Source organism: Pterocles gutturalis, unplaced genomic scaffold (genome assembly GCF_000699245.1).
Source record: "Pterocles gutturalis isolate BGI_N339 unplaced genomic scaffold, ASM69924v1 scaffold3800, whole genome shotgun sequence".
Lineage (NCBI taxonomy): Eukaryota > Metazoa > Chordata > Aves > Pterocliformes > Pteroclidae > Pterocles > Pterocles gutturalis.
In genome coordinates, this window is record NW_010145579.1 from 15,607 (window position 1) to 32,400 (window position 16,794).

General features: G+C 41.4%; 1 protein-coding gene across 1 annotated transcript in view; it reads right to left on the minus strand.

The window, feature by feature from the left end:
* AP3D1 (adaptor-related protein complex 3, delta 1 subunit) overlaps positions 1-16,162 on the minus strand; it is a gene marked incomplete at its 5' end in the record, with an annotated part of 26,798 nt that extends 10,636 nt beyond the window's left edge. The window contains 18 exons of the mRNA XM_010085414.1: positions 781-856; positions 1,806-1,877; positions 2,762-2,903; positions 3,035-3,180; positions 3,669-3,900; positions 5,273-5,503; positions 5,594-5,742; positions 6,039-6,184; positions 6,980-7,028; positions 7,439-7,488; positions 8,752-8,801; positions 10,582-10,655; positions 10,928-11,067; positions 11,994-12,123; positions 12,487-12,594; positions 14,492-14,572; positions 15,318-15,398; positions 16,067-16,162. Of these exons, the coding sequence (XP_010083716.1) occupies positions 781-856; positions 1,806-1,877; positions 2,762-2,903; positions 3,035-3,180; positions 3,669-3,900; positions 5,273-5,503; positions 5,594-5,742; positions 6,039-6,184; positions 6,980-7,028; positions 7,439-7,488; positions 8,752-8,801; positions 10,582-10,655; positions 10,928-11,067; positions 11,994-12,123; positions 12,487-12,594; positions 14,492-14,572; positions 15,318-15,398; positions 16,067-16,162 (2,053 nt within the window). The remainder of the gene's footprint in view (positions 1-780; positions 857-1,805; positions 1,878-2,761; positions 2,904-3,034; positions 3,181-3,668; positions 3,901-5,272; positions 5,504-5,593; positions 5,743-6,038; positions 6,185-6,979; positions 7,029-7,438; positions 7,489-8,751; positions 8,802-10,581; positions 10,656-10,927; positions 11,068-11,993; positions 12,124-12,486; positions 12,595-14,491; positions 14,573-15,317; positions 15,399-16,066) is intronic.
* Between the last annotated feature and the right edge of the window lie 632 nt (positions 16,163-16,794).

Consider the following 16,794-nt stretch of genomic DNA (forward strand, 5'->3'; position numbering starts at 1 on the left):
AAGCCAAACTGCTTTCAGGCTACAGTCCACATGGACATTGATCACTGAAAACAATACGTTGGGAGTGAACCTTGCTTCTAGCTTCTCACAATTATAAGGATCAACACCTCTCTCTGTTTCTGCATTACCTCGCTCAGCTCCTCTAGCAGCAGCTTTCCTCTCACACTCCACCTCTCCAGAAACTGGACAGACCTCTATCCTGTGCCCTGATTCTTGCCCACATTAACTAGATTACAAAGAGCATCTCAACAGCAATATTTTTAAGTAGAACTGCTGCCCTAATATTGACAACTTTCCACACTTTCGGAAAAGCCTTTGCTACGTAAGCCTTAAATATTTGCACTTTGAAGTGATCCCTTGCAGTGTACTGCAGCTCACGAACAGCGTTTCAGTGCTACATCAAACCACTCATTAGACGTACAACTACCCTTCGGTATTTGAAACAAGAGACTGAAACAGCATCTCTACCATCAGACCTCACTGAATGTCTTCTGATCAACCTTCATCAGCCCTGGGAGACATTCCAGAGGCGACTGTTCCCAACACAGAACAGCAGATAGTTACAGACTTTGCTGCCCAAAGTCACAGAACCCCTTCTAATACTGTCTCGAAAGGGACTGCACTCAGACTGCAAACTACTGTTTTCAAACACACGTAAGTTCAGAACATAAAGTTAAGAGTCTAAGTCTGCTCCTTGCTAAGGAGGAACTCCTAGGAAGTAATTATTACTTTTGCTTAATTGAACTTCTGTAATGAATTTTCAAGATGAGCTGCACTTACCTGGAACTTTTAAGGGGACAGAAAGGTCGATCTGGACCACAGGTATATGTTCCACACCTGGAGTGTCTTGGTACCGCTGGGAAAATGAGCATGGTTTATATTCTGAGCATTGCCAGACACAAATTTATATGAATAGACACATTCCAAAACATCAAGCAGTTTAGTCCTTTAAGTGAACATTTTAAGGGATAGGAATGGAATAGCTCAGTACTCAATCCGCTGTGGTAGCAGGGTGTATTTTCAAGTCAGCTGATAACTAATACAAAAGAGCCTACTGCTAGCTACAGCTTTTTAACCCTGCTACTGAAGAAGCCTTGTTGCAAGCCTGAAGAAATGTTGGGTTTGTTTTATTGCTAATAACTGGCCACTTCAGAGATACATTGAGATTGGAGTTGAGGAAAATGCAGCAGTCCTTAGGATACACGGGAAACAGAGCAGGTTCCTTCTCTGAGAACGGTGTTAAGAAGAGACCACAATGACCTTTTGATCCATAAAACACACCGCATGTTCGGGAGAGCACGTTGAAGGTTCTCTCTCTCTCCATCACTCTTACCAGAGTGCCTGGCAACCTGAACCCTTCCAGCACCCAGAGCTGGGACAAACCACCTGCACAGGAATTGGTGACACAGGGGCACAGAAAAGAGTTTCTCTACGGCTTTTAGAGAGTCCTTGCTAATATACACATTGCGCTTTCCACGACAAGCTGATCCAGATTGTTCCAAACTACTCTGCAATGGGAGTTGTGCCAGTTCCCACTTCTTTATTTCCAAACTGGAGGTGCATCAGAGAGTCACAGCAAGCTGGCTGCTCTTGTGATATGAGGTCATTTATCAGTTTCCCAACACAAACAGGACTTACAAAAAATGGTTGCAGGTAGCCACTCCAACTGGCACACTAAGAAGTGATCAGAACTGCAGTGGAAATAATCAGAATGTCCCAGGGGGAAGCTGCAGCTCTGACATTCAGTGAACCTTCCCACAACCACATGAGAAGCCAGCAAGAGATTTTAATTCAGACTCACTCACCTTCTGGGGGGAAGGAGAGCTTTTAATATAAAATGGGTTGTTTGCCTGTTCTTGTTTCCGGGCTTCTCGACGCTAAAAGTGAAGGAGTATTTGTAGTTAGAATGTTTGTCTATAAGCAAAGAGAGATAAAAGGCATCAAAGCGCAAAATGCAATCTCTGTGAACTTTTTTAACAATGCATAACGACTTGCAAAAAGACTACAGCATAGAAGCTTGTGTATGATAAATCAGTTTTGAGTTACAAGACATACTAAGATATAACTATGAGTACTGTTACTACTATAACTAAAATTCCTTAGAACACCCTTTCTCTTCTTTTTACTTGCAGACTAGCGATAGTAACTTCCTGAAGATCAGATTTTGACGGCAACTGAAATGTTTCTATTTACATTTTTGCAAAGAGAGGAAGAAGTGAAGATTCTTATCAGTAAGAAGTTTTGTCTATGAAAACTAAAAGGTCATAAGCAGGAAAGGTGGTTGTTGCTGAGAAGTCACATTACAGTAATTCACAGAAGCTTCTAAAGCCCACGAGCGAAGGTGCTGCCTCTTTTTCTGCTGATACAGAGCACACAGAGAAAAGCACACCAACGGAGAAGGTGTGTAAAGAACCCAAATGGTTGCAGAGCTCAGCACAAATGTCCAAACTCAAGATGCAGTTTACAGGTCAGGTTTTTACAAGAGCCATGTTTTTATAATATCTTATTTCCATTTGGACAAGATAGGCAAGGTAGACTTCCAAGAGAGCTTTATATTGGATAAATTCCACAATGCCTACAAAAATACCAGCATCCAAATAGATATATTTTGTTCACATCAAATCATCATATCTCCTGAGCTGTAAAGAGCAGAACGACTCCCTGGCTACACAGAGAATCCACAACAGCTCCAACTCCTTTAGTAGCACTTCCAACATTACTACCGAATTATGTAAGCAAAAGCATTTTAACATTCACTCACTCTGGCCAGTTCCTCTTCATCTATTTCTGGCTGTCTTTGTCTGGAATGCCTTTGTTCCTCATCATGAAAAATTGTTTTGGGCTTTTCATCTTCAGACTCGCTGTCTGATGGAGGTTCATTGATCCAGGCATCAAGGTCCAAGCTGGTAAGAATTAAAGTAAACAAACAAATAGCTTGACTCAGTACCCCTGCGTATTTCAGTGTTTCTCATCATATACTTATCTTTACTATTTAAGAGTTTAAAAGTTTAAATAAGGCTTTGCGAGACCTTACCCCTCCGGAACTGGGACTTTCTTCTGTGCTTTAGGAGCCACAGGGTTCAGTTCACCAGCAAACAGGGCTATTACTTCCTCAGCTACAGGTACTTCTTTTATTTGTAGCTTCTGGATATATTTTATTAGTTGCAAGATGCAAGAAGCCTAAAAACAAATGCAGAAGTAATTTCAGAATAAATGTTAACACAAACTGAAGCAAAAAATCAACTGCAATGGAAGTCAGCAGAAGAAAACTGTTCTCCTCCATTAAGGGAATTAAGGGAAGCAGCACAAACTGCAGGTTTAGAGCAAATGTAAAAAAAATCATGCTAACCCCCTCTTCCAGCTGTGTCTTTTTTGTGTCCTTATTTAAAATTAAATTGTTTTGCATTAAATTCTTGCAAGCAGCCTTCAGAGGTGGTATTGAACTGGAATAAGGTCTGGGCTCTGACATGAGACGTCACCACTCTTCCCAGTCCACTACTTCTAGAGCTTCTCCTCCACTGAGCTACACGAAGTCCAGAACGAACACACCACTCCACTGGTATCACCAGCTTACAGAAAACATGCACGCCCACAGAAAATGACATATATGCTCCAAGATAAATGAGAGACTTTGTATGATAAATTCCAAAGTAATTTTGTTCTCTTACCCTCTCCTGAACTTCTAGATCCGCACTCTGTACAAACTGAGGCAACCGGTCAATCATCAGCTGTGTGATTTCCTGAGCTGCTTCCTTTTCCCCGGATTGCTCTTTCTTCTGTAAGATGGAGGCGTAGAGCTTCACCATGTTCTGGACATAAACCGCCTGGATGTGGCCCGGTAGGGTTGTCACTTTAGGCCTCAACATGGCTTCTAAAGTTTGGTTTGCTTCTTCGAGGTGCCTGTAATGAAAAGTGGACAGATGAAAGACAGCAACTAAGAAATTTCAACACTTCCTCAGTCTTTATGGAGAAGAATTTTTCAAAAAACTTGGCTGCAGTACAAAGTACTACAGAAAGACAGGACGTACTACAAATACATAACCAATTGCTCTCTGTATTTTCCCCTTCCAAATTACAGTATTAACACGGCACAGAAGAATTTGCAGCTTTATCCTTTTACAGAAGGGGAGGGACACCTCAGCTTCCATCTTGACAAGCTCGGTATTCTCTCCATTAACTAAGCATTGCCCTTCTAAATGGCAGCTCCATTGGCAGTGTGGATCTAGCAGCCCAACAACCTTCCTGCCGTCCTGTACTTCACCACTCCCATCTCTGAGGTTGTAACACCAATCTTTTACTGAACAAAAGAAAATCTAGCAGGCAATGCTCAATACACAGAAAAGCAAGCAGACGGAAGCAAGAACACTTGCTTCAATAATTTCATGCTCTTATTCAAAACTGTCTGCTCACGAAAAAATGGAAGATGTTCAAAAAAGTTACGGGTCCATGATGAGTGCAAAACTTTCAAAGTAAAAATGGGATCAAACTGAAAGGGGAGAGTATGTTCTCTTGCTTCTTCATCTACAGTTTTCTTTGTAGAATTTTTTTTACTTCAATAAAGATCTGAGCCATATTAGCATTCCCTAAAAAATATCACACCTACTCAGTGAATTTAAACTGGAACCAGTGTTCAGAGAGGCAATTACAAGAAAAAACACCAAACCAGATGATAAAAGGGAGACTACAGGATCATGGTCTGTCCAACTTCCCAGAGTGAAAGCTCAGTAAGCACGTGCATATGCACTCACAACCAAGAGACAAAAACATCTGTTTAACCTAACGACACTCTTGCCACGAGAGCATTGAAAATTGTGCTACTATGGATACACCTAAGTTTTGAGCACAAAAAGATGACTTCTAATCCTCAGAAAGATTAGGTTCTGCAAAAACCTTTCAACAAGGCAAGAGGGAGGAGAGCAAACACTAAGGCAGCCAAACGTGGTGAGTGGACATTTTCCCTACGATATAAGCAGGGTTAGACCTTAATGGTCAAGCAGTTCCTTCGGTGTCTTATACCCACAATTATGCCTTTCTGCATGAGTGGGCAGGACTACAGAGACAAGAAAAAAAGACCAGATATTCCAAATGAAGTATCTCTCTTGGCTAGAAACAGCTGAGGAGTCTTACAGGGTGAGGGAGCAGGAAAGCAGCATTCATTTTGATAGCTCGAGGGTGCATATTCCATCCTTCTCTCAAAAATACTTTACAGTGACCTGAATCTTTGCCCGAAAGAAGCTGCTCAAAGCATGTCAGGTTTTCCGTGTGCACTTACTCAGAGAACTCCCCACATATCCAAGCAGCAGCATAAAGCACCTCACAGATCCCATTTCTCTGCGTGTTGCTGGCTATGAGATGAGCGTTGTCCAGAAGCATGGCCATTTGGGAAACGGCAAATTTTCGAATCGCTTTAACTCTGATAGCTACATCTAACATCTGAGCTGCTATAAGATGCCCATGTCGTGTGCCTTCCAAGCGGGTCAGCTCCACCAGGATGCTTATGTACCTACAAGAAGTGAAAGGGATGCAATTTATCAGCAGACAGCCACGCATCACCATTGCTGATGATCTTAAGTTGATAGATAAAGACACTGACCATTCAAAGTTTGTGATATACTGGTAATTGGACTGACTACAGATATCTATGATTTTAGTCAGCAGCTCATCCCGGTATGTTGTCCCTTCTGCTTTATCCACATGGATCATCAGTTTCTTCACTATCTCCATCAAGTTCTTCTTCGATACCTGTCAAAGAGTTATTGAAGGGTTGAACCACAGCCCTTTCAGAAAACAAATGTTGTCACTACAAGATGTGCCTGAACTCAGAAACCATTTCCAGGCTGACCCAAAGTTTTTAAAGCCCTCCCATGTTGTGCCAGATCTTTTACTTGTTCTAAGTGCCATAAAAGATACAGGAGTTATTATCACAAGGCTACCGGGGAGAGGGGAAGAGAAAGTTGCAGGTTTTTCTTAAATATCAGCTTCCTAAACTAAAGGCTCACGAGGGTTGGAGAGGAAAGGAAATGCATGCAGGAACATACCATGCCGTACAGGAGATCTAAAGCTCTGAGTCGGATAGACTCATCTTTGTCATCCAAACATTGGAGAATGAGATCCTTGTGAGATTGAACTGATTTAGGATGCGTCTTCAGGATTTTGGACATAGCTAACAGTCCCAGGTACTTCACTGTGAAAGACAAAATAAAACTTCTTTCCAAATATAGAAACACTGTTTGGTGTTGAGCATGAAATCTTACTACTGAGTGCTTCTACTGAAACCAACTTGAATACGTTTGAATAAAAACCTATGATGAGGAAAAGCATTTTTGAGAAACAGTGCATCACAGATTACAGTCTTTAATTTCATAATCCCATATACAGGCACGTAATTACATATATAATCTTCATCACAGTCTTCTTGCACCCCAACTTTTACCATTGATTTTAAAATGTGTCTAATATATAGAAACTATAGGTTTTGAGAACAGGTATTCTAGGATGAATACAACTTTTAAAACACTCAAGACTGGCGTATTAAGTAGAAACCCTGTTCTCAATGGGAAAAATTCAGACAGCAGGAAAAAGGTTTGCACAAAAAAAGGATTTCCCAGTGCTCTTTGTAGTCACTAAGTAAGCATTCTTGCATTCTACTCTTGTGCTTACGCTGCTGAATACCCCTCACTACTTTCCAAGCAGCAAGCTTATAAAAAAGGAAAAACCCAGAGCATGGAAAGGGAGCTGGTTTAGACTTACAAAACCACAAACAGCGGTAATAATTCATCTCATTTGTTTAAAAAAGCTCATTATTAAAAAGTGCTCACTATCAAAAACTATTTACACATAAAAAAACCCAGCAATTGCTTTCAACGTACCAGACTCTACAATACCGAACAAGCTGTTTGGAGAAACAGCTCATTACTGCTGCAATTTCTCCCCAGTGTTGGCTGATAAAAGCTTCCATGAAGACAATCAACATACTTACAGTTCTGGTCAGAATCTTCTATCAATATCCTTAACTTCTGAACACAAAGCTGGAAAAAAGAGTGAGCCTTAAAAGTCTTAATTAAAGTAACTCTTTATAAAGTTTACTCAATGCACAAGGAAGCATCCTGACCAAGAGCCGGGGCCTCTAGGCAAGAGGGTCTTGTTGCATTAACAGATTTTGAACCAAAAGGAACCTCTGTAGGATTGTAGTGATCATAGCAGCTGAATAAGAGAGTTAGGAAAACTCTCAATGAGAAGAATCTGCATTTCAGAGCAAAGGAAATAAGAGAATTTATATGGGAAGTGCTTCAGTCTGCAGGACCCCACCTAAGTGAGAGCGCTGCAGGGAGCTATCGCTGCAACTTTTGGCAGAGGAGCACAACCCAACTTCTCCCTGGCACTCGGTATTACATGTTCCGGCAGAACAACCAACCCTCCCCAAACCCCGGTGTTGTACCTGGATGCTAGCGCTGTGATTAGGCATCCCGGAGGACAGAGATATCAAAACTGAAACAACAAGCACAGATTTCAGTGAGTCATTCTGTTCTGAACGCAACCGGACAGCACCTAAAGGTCCCCAGCTAGCTCAGCGCACAAGGAAAGACGCCAGTTGATGTCTGTCTGTCTGCTTGGACTTTTGGGGCTTCTGGGGAAGGAGAGGAGGTTGTTACAGAAACTGTAGTTTCATATACCTTACGAGTAACAACAGCAGGGCAGGAAAAAGAGTGTAAAGGTGGGAGCTGCTGGCACAGGCAGGTCCAAGCTGCCTTCATCACACTCTGTTCTCGTGAAGGTTACTTCACTGACATCGCCTAGCAGCCAAGACTGTAAATATGTCACCAGTTACTCTACAGCTGAATTTTGAAGTGTGCACTTCTCTAATGTAAATGAGATGCAGCAATGGATCCTAGAGTTTAATGGAATTAGCTTGGAGCTTTAATCAAGCCAGCAAGACTCAAGGCAGAAATCAGGTCCCATTTTGACTATACTGGACATTTGTGAAGCTCTGGCAGCGCACAGCCCCACAGCAGAAAAGGAGCACACCCTCATCCACAGCAGAATTAACCTCCTTTTCCCCCTATCATAATGTCCTGGCACATTTCCCCGAAGGAATGAATAAACACAAGGTGAGTGACAGCTCACCCTCGCCTCTCTGAACTGACCCAGCACAGCAAGCTCCTGCATCCTTATCCACAGCACTCACGAGAGACAAGACTTATGGCTGAACTGCAGATGTCAATAACCCTCTACTTCCACACCATGATCGAAAAGTGCCAAGTGCCTTTGTTCCTCTCCATCCCCATGATGAAGTTCACATCCCTTCCCCACCCAGAAATAGAAACCGTAAACCAATTATCTCAATGACCTCCTTTAGGGAATTGCATCAAGTTTTTTAGCTATGAAATTGTAGACATAAAAAATAAATCTGCTCCTTCAGCACATAAGAAAACTTTGTCAGTGTGTCCATGAGGCATCAGTCTTTAATTCTATTGCTGCTGGCATATTTTGTAGTTCTAGCAACACTTAGGAGCTTGCATAGAAATAATCACTCCTTCTTAGTTACTACTTTGTCTCAGCCTTTAGCAAATACAAGATAGCTGTAGTAACTTCGCCTCGTCACTGACAACAAAGGATTTCAGTTACAGTTCACAGTGACACAAATCAAAGTTTGCAAGGCAACTTCAGTTACAAAACCAAGGTTTACAGATGGTGTTAATTAATGACAAAGTTCATCATAGTTTTTTCTAGGTTACAAATTTCAGTTCTCACCTGCTATTACTGTGTTCACACATTCATACAAGAGAGACATGGCTGAGGTGCTGAAACAGAAATCAAGTATTTAAATAAGGAATAAAACCAGTACATTTTGAAGAGCTGTCAGCAATACCTTGGAGCTAGTTAACACCTTTAATTACACAAGAAATTGCCAGTATTCTGTTCCATATACCTTTGAACTAGATGAAATGATTCTGACTTAAAAACTGTTGGGGGGCAGGAAGGGCTACTGAGTATTTAACAAAAAATAATCTTCTCGGAGAAGCAGCAAGTAACAGCACAGTAACACAAGGAATGAGGAAGGAAGCGGTTACTCAAAACCTCGTTACCAGTTACAGAGCACTGAAGCAATCTTGTCCAAGGATCAAATCAAATCTTCTGCCCAAGGTCAAAAATTCACAATAAGGCAGGCAGCCGGAGCACTGCAAGCGTGTCTCTCTGAAGTGAAGGAGTCTCGCACAAAGAGCACACGCCTGCTGATCCCTGTAAGTGAGCCACCCATTTTCAATGTCTGATTCCCCCCCTAAACTTAAATTCAAGACACCTTCTGCCAGTTGAACACCCACACAGTGCAATTCTGAGGATTTCCAGGATCGACACAAGAGGGAAACACAGCCAAGGAGCAGACTCCAGCAGCAAGGTCTGCAAAGAGCAAACAGCTCTGGAGGCAGCAGGCAGAAGTGACACTGGACTCAGCACACCGTATACGTGACTCTAGCGCACTCGGAACCAAAACGATCTTTTTCACTTCCTATCCATTTTGTGGTGGCTGGCAGGGTGGTTTGCCTTACGTGTGATACGAGATCTGAAACGACTGAACGGAGACCAAACCGACCAGGATTAAGTTCTCACAAATAATAAAATGAATGACTAATGCGGGAGTTGGGGACTGGCAGAGGCAGGATTGAAGACACATGGTTCATCTCCCTGCTTCTTCTGGCCAAGTAGTGTTTCTGCTGAATTTGTATGGAATTTGTCACTGCTGCAAAACCCCTCTTTAGGTATTTGGATACAAGGCTGCTGGCTGGTGTGCTCTGAACCAGCCTTACAGGTATACTAGGAAGATGGACAGAAATTGGCCAGAGCTGCTCTCACGGCTACATGGATATCCACTTAAAATTTCCTCATTCCCATCTATTTCCTTGCTCTGCCACATGAAGAGAAACAAACCTTTTAATTTAACAACTCATGTATAAGATCACACTTCCTTTTCATAACTGGGAAAATACATGTCCCTCCAAGACATCCACTTTCTGATTTCAGTTCAGAATTAGATCCAAACCAACACTACAAACCTGCTTTGACAAGGGACAAGAAAATATCTTCAAATTTATCTCATCTATATTTAGGACATATACTAAAGAAACCTCTTCTAAAACATGATTGGGCTGACAAAGAGAGAGAAAGAACTTTAACATACTCCTTGTCATGCTGTTTTGTTGTGTAAGGCACTTCCAAAGAAGTCAAAAACCAAATGTGCAAATGCATGTAGGTGGAACAGAAGCAGCAAATATACAGCCGAGCCTTTTTCACGCCAGAGTTTTCATATATGCTCTATAGTCATCTCTGGCATAAAGCAAAGTGAAAAGAAAACAAACCGCTCCAATTTTCATGCTCGCTTTGGATAAACTCATGCTGACATTGAGACACCCAAAGGTGTCTTACTCAGGTTTTTCTGAAATAATAGTCCTGATGTGATACTTAAAGCCAATCTATCGAGACTCAAGAAGAAGTTTAGAAATGCATCCACAGACCTGGCTGCTGACCTAGCCAACTGGCACTTCACCCATCCCGAACGAACGAAGCACCATTTGTTGTACATACCTGTGGATGAGGTTGGTCAGAGGCTCAATTAGTTTCTTTCCCAGCCTAGGTTCTAATGGAGTAAGAGCACCAAACTATTAAAAAAGAAGCACAGACAAGAAAGTCATTTAATAGCTGCTTTTAAATAGTATAAAAACATGATTTAAATTGCAGCTCGTTATATTGAAACCAAGCTATATTAAAATATTTTTCTCTTTGCTTATGCTCACAAACGTTAGAAGATTTTCCCAGTTTCTTTTTATTCGTATTTAATTGTAACTACGCCTCCAAGCAAGAAATCTATTTTCACACCCAAGGCAACTTAATTAGAGCCCCAATCCTGTAAATATGAAACCAGAATACTTGCCAGTTTTATAATTTTAATGAGAACCCAATTATTGGTAGACGATGTCATCAACTTGAAAAATAGTGGAGCAAGGGAAAGGTAGTTTTTGGGATTGCGTCGAGCCAGCTCACAAATAACATTTACTGCGGCAGACTGCACACCTGGGAAAAAAAGTGGGAAAAGCAGAAATCTCATCAACGCCTTAATTGTAATTGAAGTTTCTGGTGCAGAACCCCCAGAACAAAAGCAGCTAAAGCTTCAAACTTGTGTCCAGGAGGAACGATTCAGCCTTATTAGCAGCCTGAGGTAGTGAACAAAACACAAGAATGCAAAAATAAACTAAGAAAGGATTTTATTTAATGTTGGCTACTTTCTAATACATCAGCAAGCTGATATCTGCTTTGGGTCTAGAACAGGACACTGCCAGCATCCTTCCTCCCCTACTGTGGATACCTTGTTTGTGGGACACAGACAACGCAATAATCCATAATCCTACCCACCAGAAAGTTTCAAAACTCTCATTTCTTTAAAACGTGTTGTTTAGACTTAACTACAACACAAAAATAATGAATCCTTAAACCAATCTGACTAGACAAGTTCATTCCTAATTGCTCAGCCTCTAAACTGACTGATCTAATTTTGGAATTTTTTAGTCTAGATAGCCTGGGTTTTCTGGTGAAACAGTCCTTTTTTCCACGAATCATACCAGGTATTTTCCTCCTCTGTGTGCAGGTGAGGGGGCAGTGTGTTTTGCTTTCTTTAGAAACACTGTCCCTGGAAGATGCATCCTGCGCGCCCACACCAAATTAGTCTCTTCCTCTAAACACACACACAAATCAACTGGAGATCAGAGAACTGCATCACACCCAGAATTCTTGAAACAAGCGTACGGCATTTTTGGTGCATTTAAAGAATGTATTTATAATATGGCAACATCTGTCGAAACTCTTATATGCTCACCTACCTATTAAACCTGTTACCCAAAAGATGAGGACAGCATTTGTCACATATTCTTCTCTCCACAAGCTCTAAAAGCATGTATACCTAGATGTTTTGAAGCAGAAGTAATTTACTAAAATCCACTCACCAGGATCTGGATCTTCAAGTTTCTCTTTAAGGCGAGGAAATGCAGGACGGAGGGACTCTGGGTATTTCAAAAAAACTTTGTACATGATTAACACTGCCTTCTTCCTGATGTAAGGCTTTGTATGAGACATCTGTTAATGAGACAATTGCAATCAGGCTCTAAGCACATTTGTGTTTCCAGAGTTGTTCTCAAGTTCCCTATGTCCACACCACTGTCTCAAAATCTTCTCCTGAGACACTCAACTACTTTTAGAAAAGTAATCTTTGAGGGGAGAGCAAAATACTGTTATTTTTCACCAAAACTAACAGAAATATTCAAGGTAATCCTCTTGAGCTAATTAAGGTCTGTGAAGGCTCCCCAAAAACCCCCCAGGAACAAGGTTTTCACATGTAGCAGTTCTAAATTTAACAGGTTTTTACCTCTTCAATCAGATTTGAACAATTTAACATTTTTTTAATTATACGAAACAGTGATATCCATCTTATCGACTCACCAGGGTCATGATGTCATTTGCCAAGTCCCTGGCAAGATCTGGAGTAACAAAACAGGACAAGCCAGTCAGTGCAACTCCAGTATCATACTGGTTAGGGCTACTCAGATCCTAAAAAACGGAAAAACAGGCTCAAAAATTTAAGATCACACAGGATGTTGAAAAACAATTTTCTCAGACCAATTTTATTCACTCAACAGATACGACGCAGAGCTTCTACTCCGTGGGAATATTTCTATCAACTATTAACAGGAACGTCCTCCAACACCTGCTAAAATACAGCCAGCCTGAGGCTTAATAACAGGCATGAGGAATTGTAATTAAACAATAGATGGATGGCTGCAACATAAAAGCAATTAGAGCTATCGTACCTTGGCAGTGAGTTAGGAGTGGCAAATAATTTTTAAAAACTCATTACATGGTCACAAACATGTTTAAAATCCTAAAAAACCCAGTATGAAATACTAACCCTGCTAAGACAAAGCCCAACTGTCATCAGCTTCACTGGGAACAGGCACTCTTGTCGAGTGCTTCGGTGTCCTACCTTACTCCCTCTATTAGAGAAATGAGATTACTTTCCTCCCAAGCTGCTGGCAGCATCATAACTTTCAGTCCACAAAGACACAACACAAGCTAGGGTATAGAATATATTTTATTGGTCAAGTTTCTTCAGACTTCTTTGCAGTCAGTATCCTACACAGTCTCTGAGGTTTTTCTGAGCTTCGGTCTCCTAACAATATTAACATTCCTATCTGAGTATGTTCAAGTACAGATTATAAAGCCAGTCCTCACTGCATACAGAGCAGAACAGGATCAATCCTTCACTGCGGTTATTCCAAAACAAGAACACGAAGTGAACAGCACAGAGCATTCCCACGTGAACCACCGGAATTAACTGTCCAGATTCACGCGTCCACGGGGGCTGCGGCAGGAGAGCTAAACACAGCCAGGCCTTGGGGGCTCTGTGCCATTTGCATCTCATTTGAAAACCTTCTGCAGGTGGTAGGAAATCACATTCTACTTTAAGAATAATGAAATCTACTTCTTAAGGAGCAACCAAACTTGGCAATTCATTCTGGCTTTAATGTATTTTGAGAACTGATAACCTCTTGAAATATAAAGTTGCTAGACCAATGGAAACATGAAAAAGCAGCTTTATTTGTGCCTTTAAGTAAAAACTCAAGCCCAAAAAGGAAGGAATAGCCTAGTGAGGGACTGAAATTCAGTGTAATAAAATCTCCATATTAAAGAAAATGGATGGACATCATTAGAAATATGTACTTCTCAGAGCACAAGAGTCTAAGAGACCAAGGGAAAAGCACCAGTTCTTCAGGAAAGATACTGGATAACATCCCACTGATCTTTTTTAAGCAAGGAAAAGACATTTTAGCTACTTAAATTGTAAAAATGTAGGCACAGCTTGTACAGGATCAGTCAAGTTTTAAAGCAGTGATACTTTCAAAAACTAAATTTATGAGCTTTAAAAATATATCTGTAATCTGACAGATATGAAAATAAACCTGCAACTTAGTAACTCTGGAAAAAACTCCAGTGACAAAGCTCTATAAAAACAAATCCAACACACTCCAGCACATTAACACACAACACAACTTTACATACACTCCTCACCATTTTTACACACAGCTATACTGAACAGGTCACAAGCCTGATCTGTTATCACCAGAAAACAGACCCTCACTTCAGGAACGGGTGCATCTTCCTTACCCCTTACGTTCTCCTAAGGGCTGCCTAAGAGACCAGTAGTATTAACAAAGGTCGTTGTTGTCACCATTCACCTGATGAACAGACAGAGCTGGCATGAAACAGCAAGAGGGACCCTATGGCCAGCTCCTAACTATTCGTTAACCCTTCAGCAGACTGCAAAGCAAGTCAACAGAACTCTACCCAAACACCGTTATCCTCCTAAAGAGAAACACTTTGTACAGATGTGAAAATACAAGCAGGAGAGAGTACAAGAAGAAATTAAGAACTGAAGTAAAAAGTTTACCTTTCGGATCTGATTAGTAGTCAACATAATTACATCCGTCCCTTCATGAAAGCACTGAGAGGCAGCTAGGTAACCAATTCTCTGTTCAAAAACAAGGAAAGTTTAGACGTTGTTTAGATGAAAAACCAACCAGTAGCTTCCTAAGCAATATTGAAAAGATGAACAATTAGGCAGAAGGCTTGCGTAACGGAAGAGGCATGACAGGGTTCTCTAGAAAAGGGGGTTTATATCAGGAAAGAAGAATCTCAGACAAGTAACATCTCCAGGGACAATACGTCTGTCTGAAGGATAATAGAACTAGTTCACCTTCTCTGCTTTGTTACAACATACAGGTTCAACGACCACAAAGATGTAGAAAGAAGGCAGGACTGGCAGTAGGAAAAAGGGAGACTATTACACTTATTTTGTCTGTGTTGACTCCTGACTTTCAGGCACTAAAGACCAATTTGGAAAATACTCCTTACGGAGTAACATTCCACCCCGTTTGGTGAAAAAGGTCTGCAACACAGAACGTGAACAAAACCTTTCAAGAAAAATGATACAAAAATTATTACAAAATAAAATATGCCTGCTACCAGGAATCTTAAGTGGTTTTCACATAAAAATACCCTGTTTTTTCACAAAACCTATCTGACAGCTATTGCAAACATGTGGTAGAAAAACCCTATACTGGCAGGCCAAGTATTATCCATTTACTGTAAAAAAAAAGCGCCTCCTTTCTTCCCATATTGAAGAAAGCAAAACAAAAGATAACGCACCGACGCATTCATCAAACACAGGAGTGAAACGCTTGCCTAGAACAGTTGTAGTTACATAGGGAACTCACTTTGAATGTAAACTTCGATGCACTCATGACTTCAATAATATTGAAAGCAGCCCAACTGATGTCGTAGCCCAGCATCTGCAACTGTGAGCAGAGAAGCCAAGATAACAAACTTGAGAAATAAGAGACTCAAGAAAATAGGTCAAGATACCTCAGAAAATTGAAGACGGAAGAAGAGTCCAAAAAGAATACTCTAAGACATCTCAATTTTATGAGTAATGTTACATTCAACGCCACTCACAGTAAGTGAAATAAGTCTCAAAGTCCAGCAGAAGCAAGTTTTGAATAGTTCGCCTTAATTCCAGGTACTAAATATGCAGTTACATAAGTATCATTGTGAAGGGTTTCTTTCCTGGATATTTTTAAAATTAAATCCAGAACAGAACCACAAAAATAATTCCTTAACAGTATTTCCCTCCTTGACAAATGACTGCGCAAAGAGAAACAAACACAAGTTTCAAGCGCTCATGCAACCGTGCGATAAGAAACAATCCAGCTGATAATAACTTTTTAAATTGGATTAGTTTTAAATCAGATTAGGTTCCTGACCTATCTCAATAAAATAAAATTGTACCAATACTAGTGCCAGCACAACGAACAGAACGGGAAGATGCAGCCTCTGACGTCAGACACGTGTGGCTAACAAACTGCAGCCTAAGCAAAGCAAGCATCCAGACTGAGGAGCAGCTCCTAGGCAGCAAGAAGGAGAAAAATAAAGACGCGATGACACCATATCCCAGCAAGGCACTTACGTAGGTGAGCTTGCAGACTGCGTTTGCTTTCACTGCAATGTTGTCCTGCTTCAGCTCCTGCTTGATCTCATCGATGCACTGGGAGATGTATTTTGCCTGCGGAAAACAAACAAGACAAATTGGTGCTCCTTCACCAGTTCTGTAGATTTCTAGCATGTGCAGTGGGGAGAAGCAGCAGAACTCATCATCTGGAAGCACCAAACCTCAGGCGCACACTGTTTAGGTAAACAGTTCTGACAAAACTACTCATGAAGAAGAAACGTCCCAGCTCTGTTCCAAACCCAAAAGCAGCCCGAGATGTTTCTGCAGTAGGCGTCCCTTCTCCTGCTCAGTTCAGCGCTCTAGCTTCAAGGATTTGTGAAAAAAAAAGTTGTTTGATGGAGATGGTGTAGCCAGGGATCTGAGCAAACCCCGAGTTCCACCATCCCTGGAAGGCACACGGGTCTCTTACCCCGATGGGAAGTCAGAGATCACCCCTCCATTATGTGTCTAGAAAAGAAAATTATGTCAAACGCTATTAATAACCCACAGATTTAAGGTGACTGATGAAAATACTCCGAGTCACTCTAGTTTTGGGCACGCTGTACACGGAGGGCACTGCAGATGTGTGCCCGCAACCGTCCTCACGCCTGAAGGGACGCAGCACGAGTCTCGCTGGGGGTCCAGGTACTTGGGGCTGTCACCCCTGCCATCCACCCCACCACGGCACCGACACCCTCCTCCCTGCC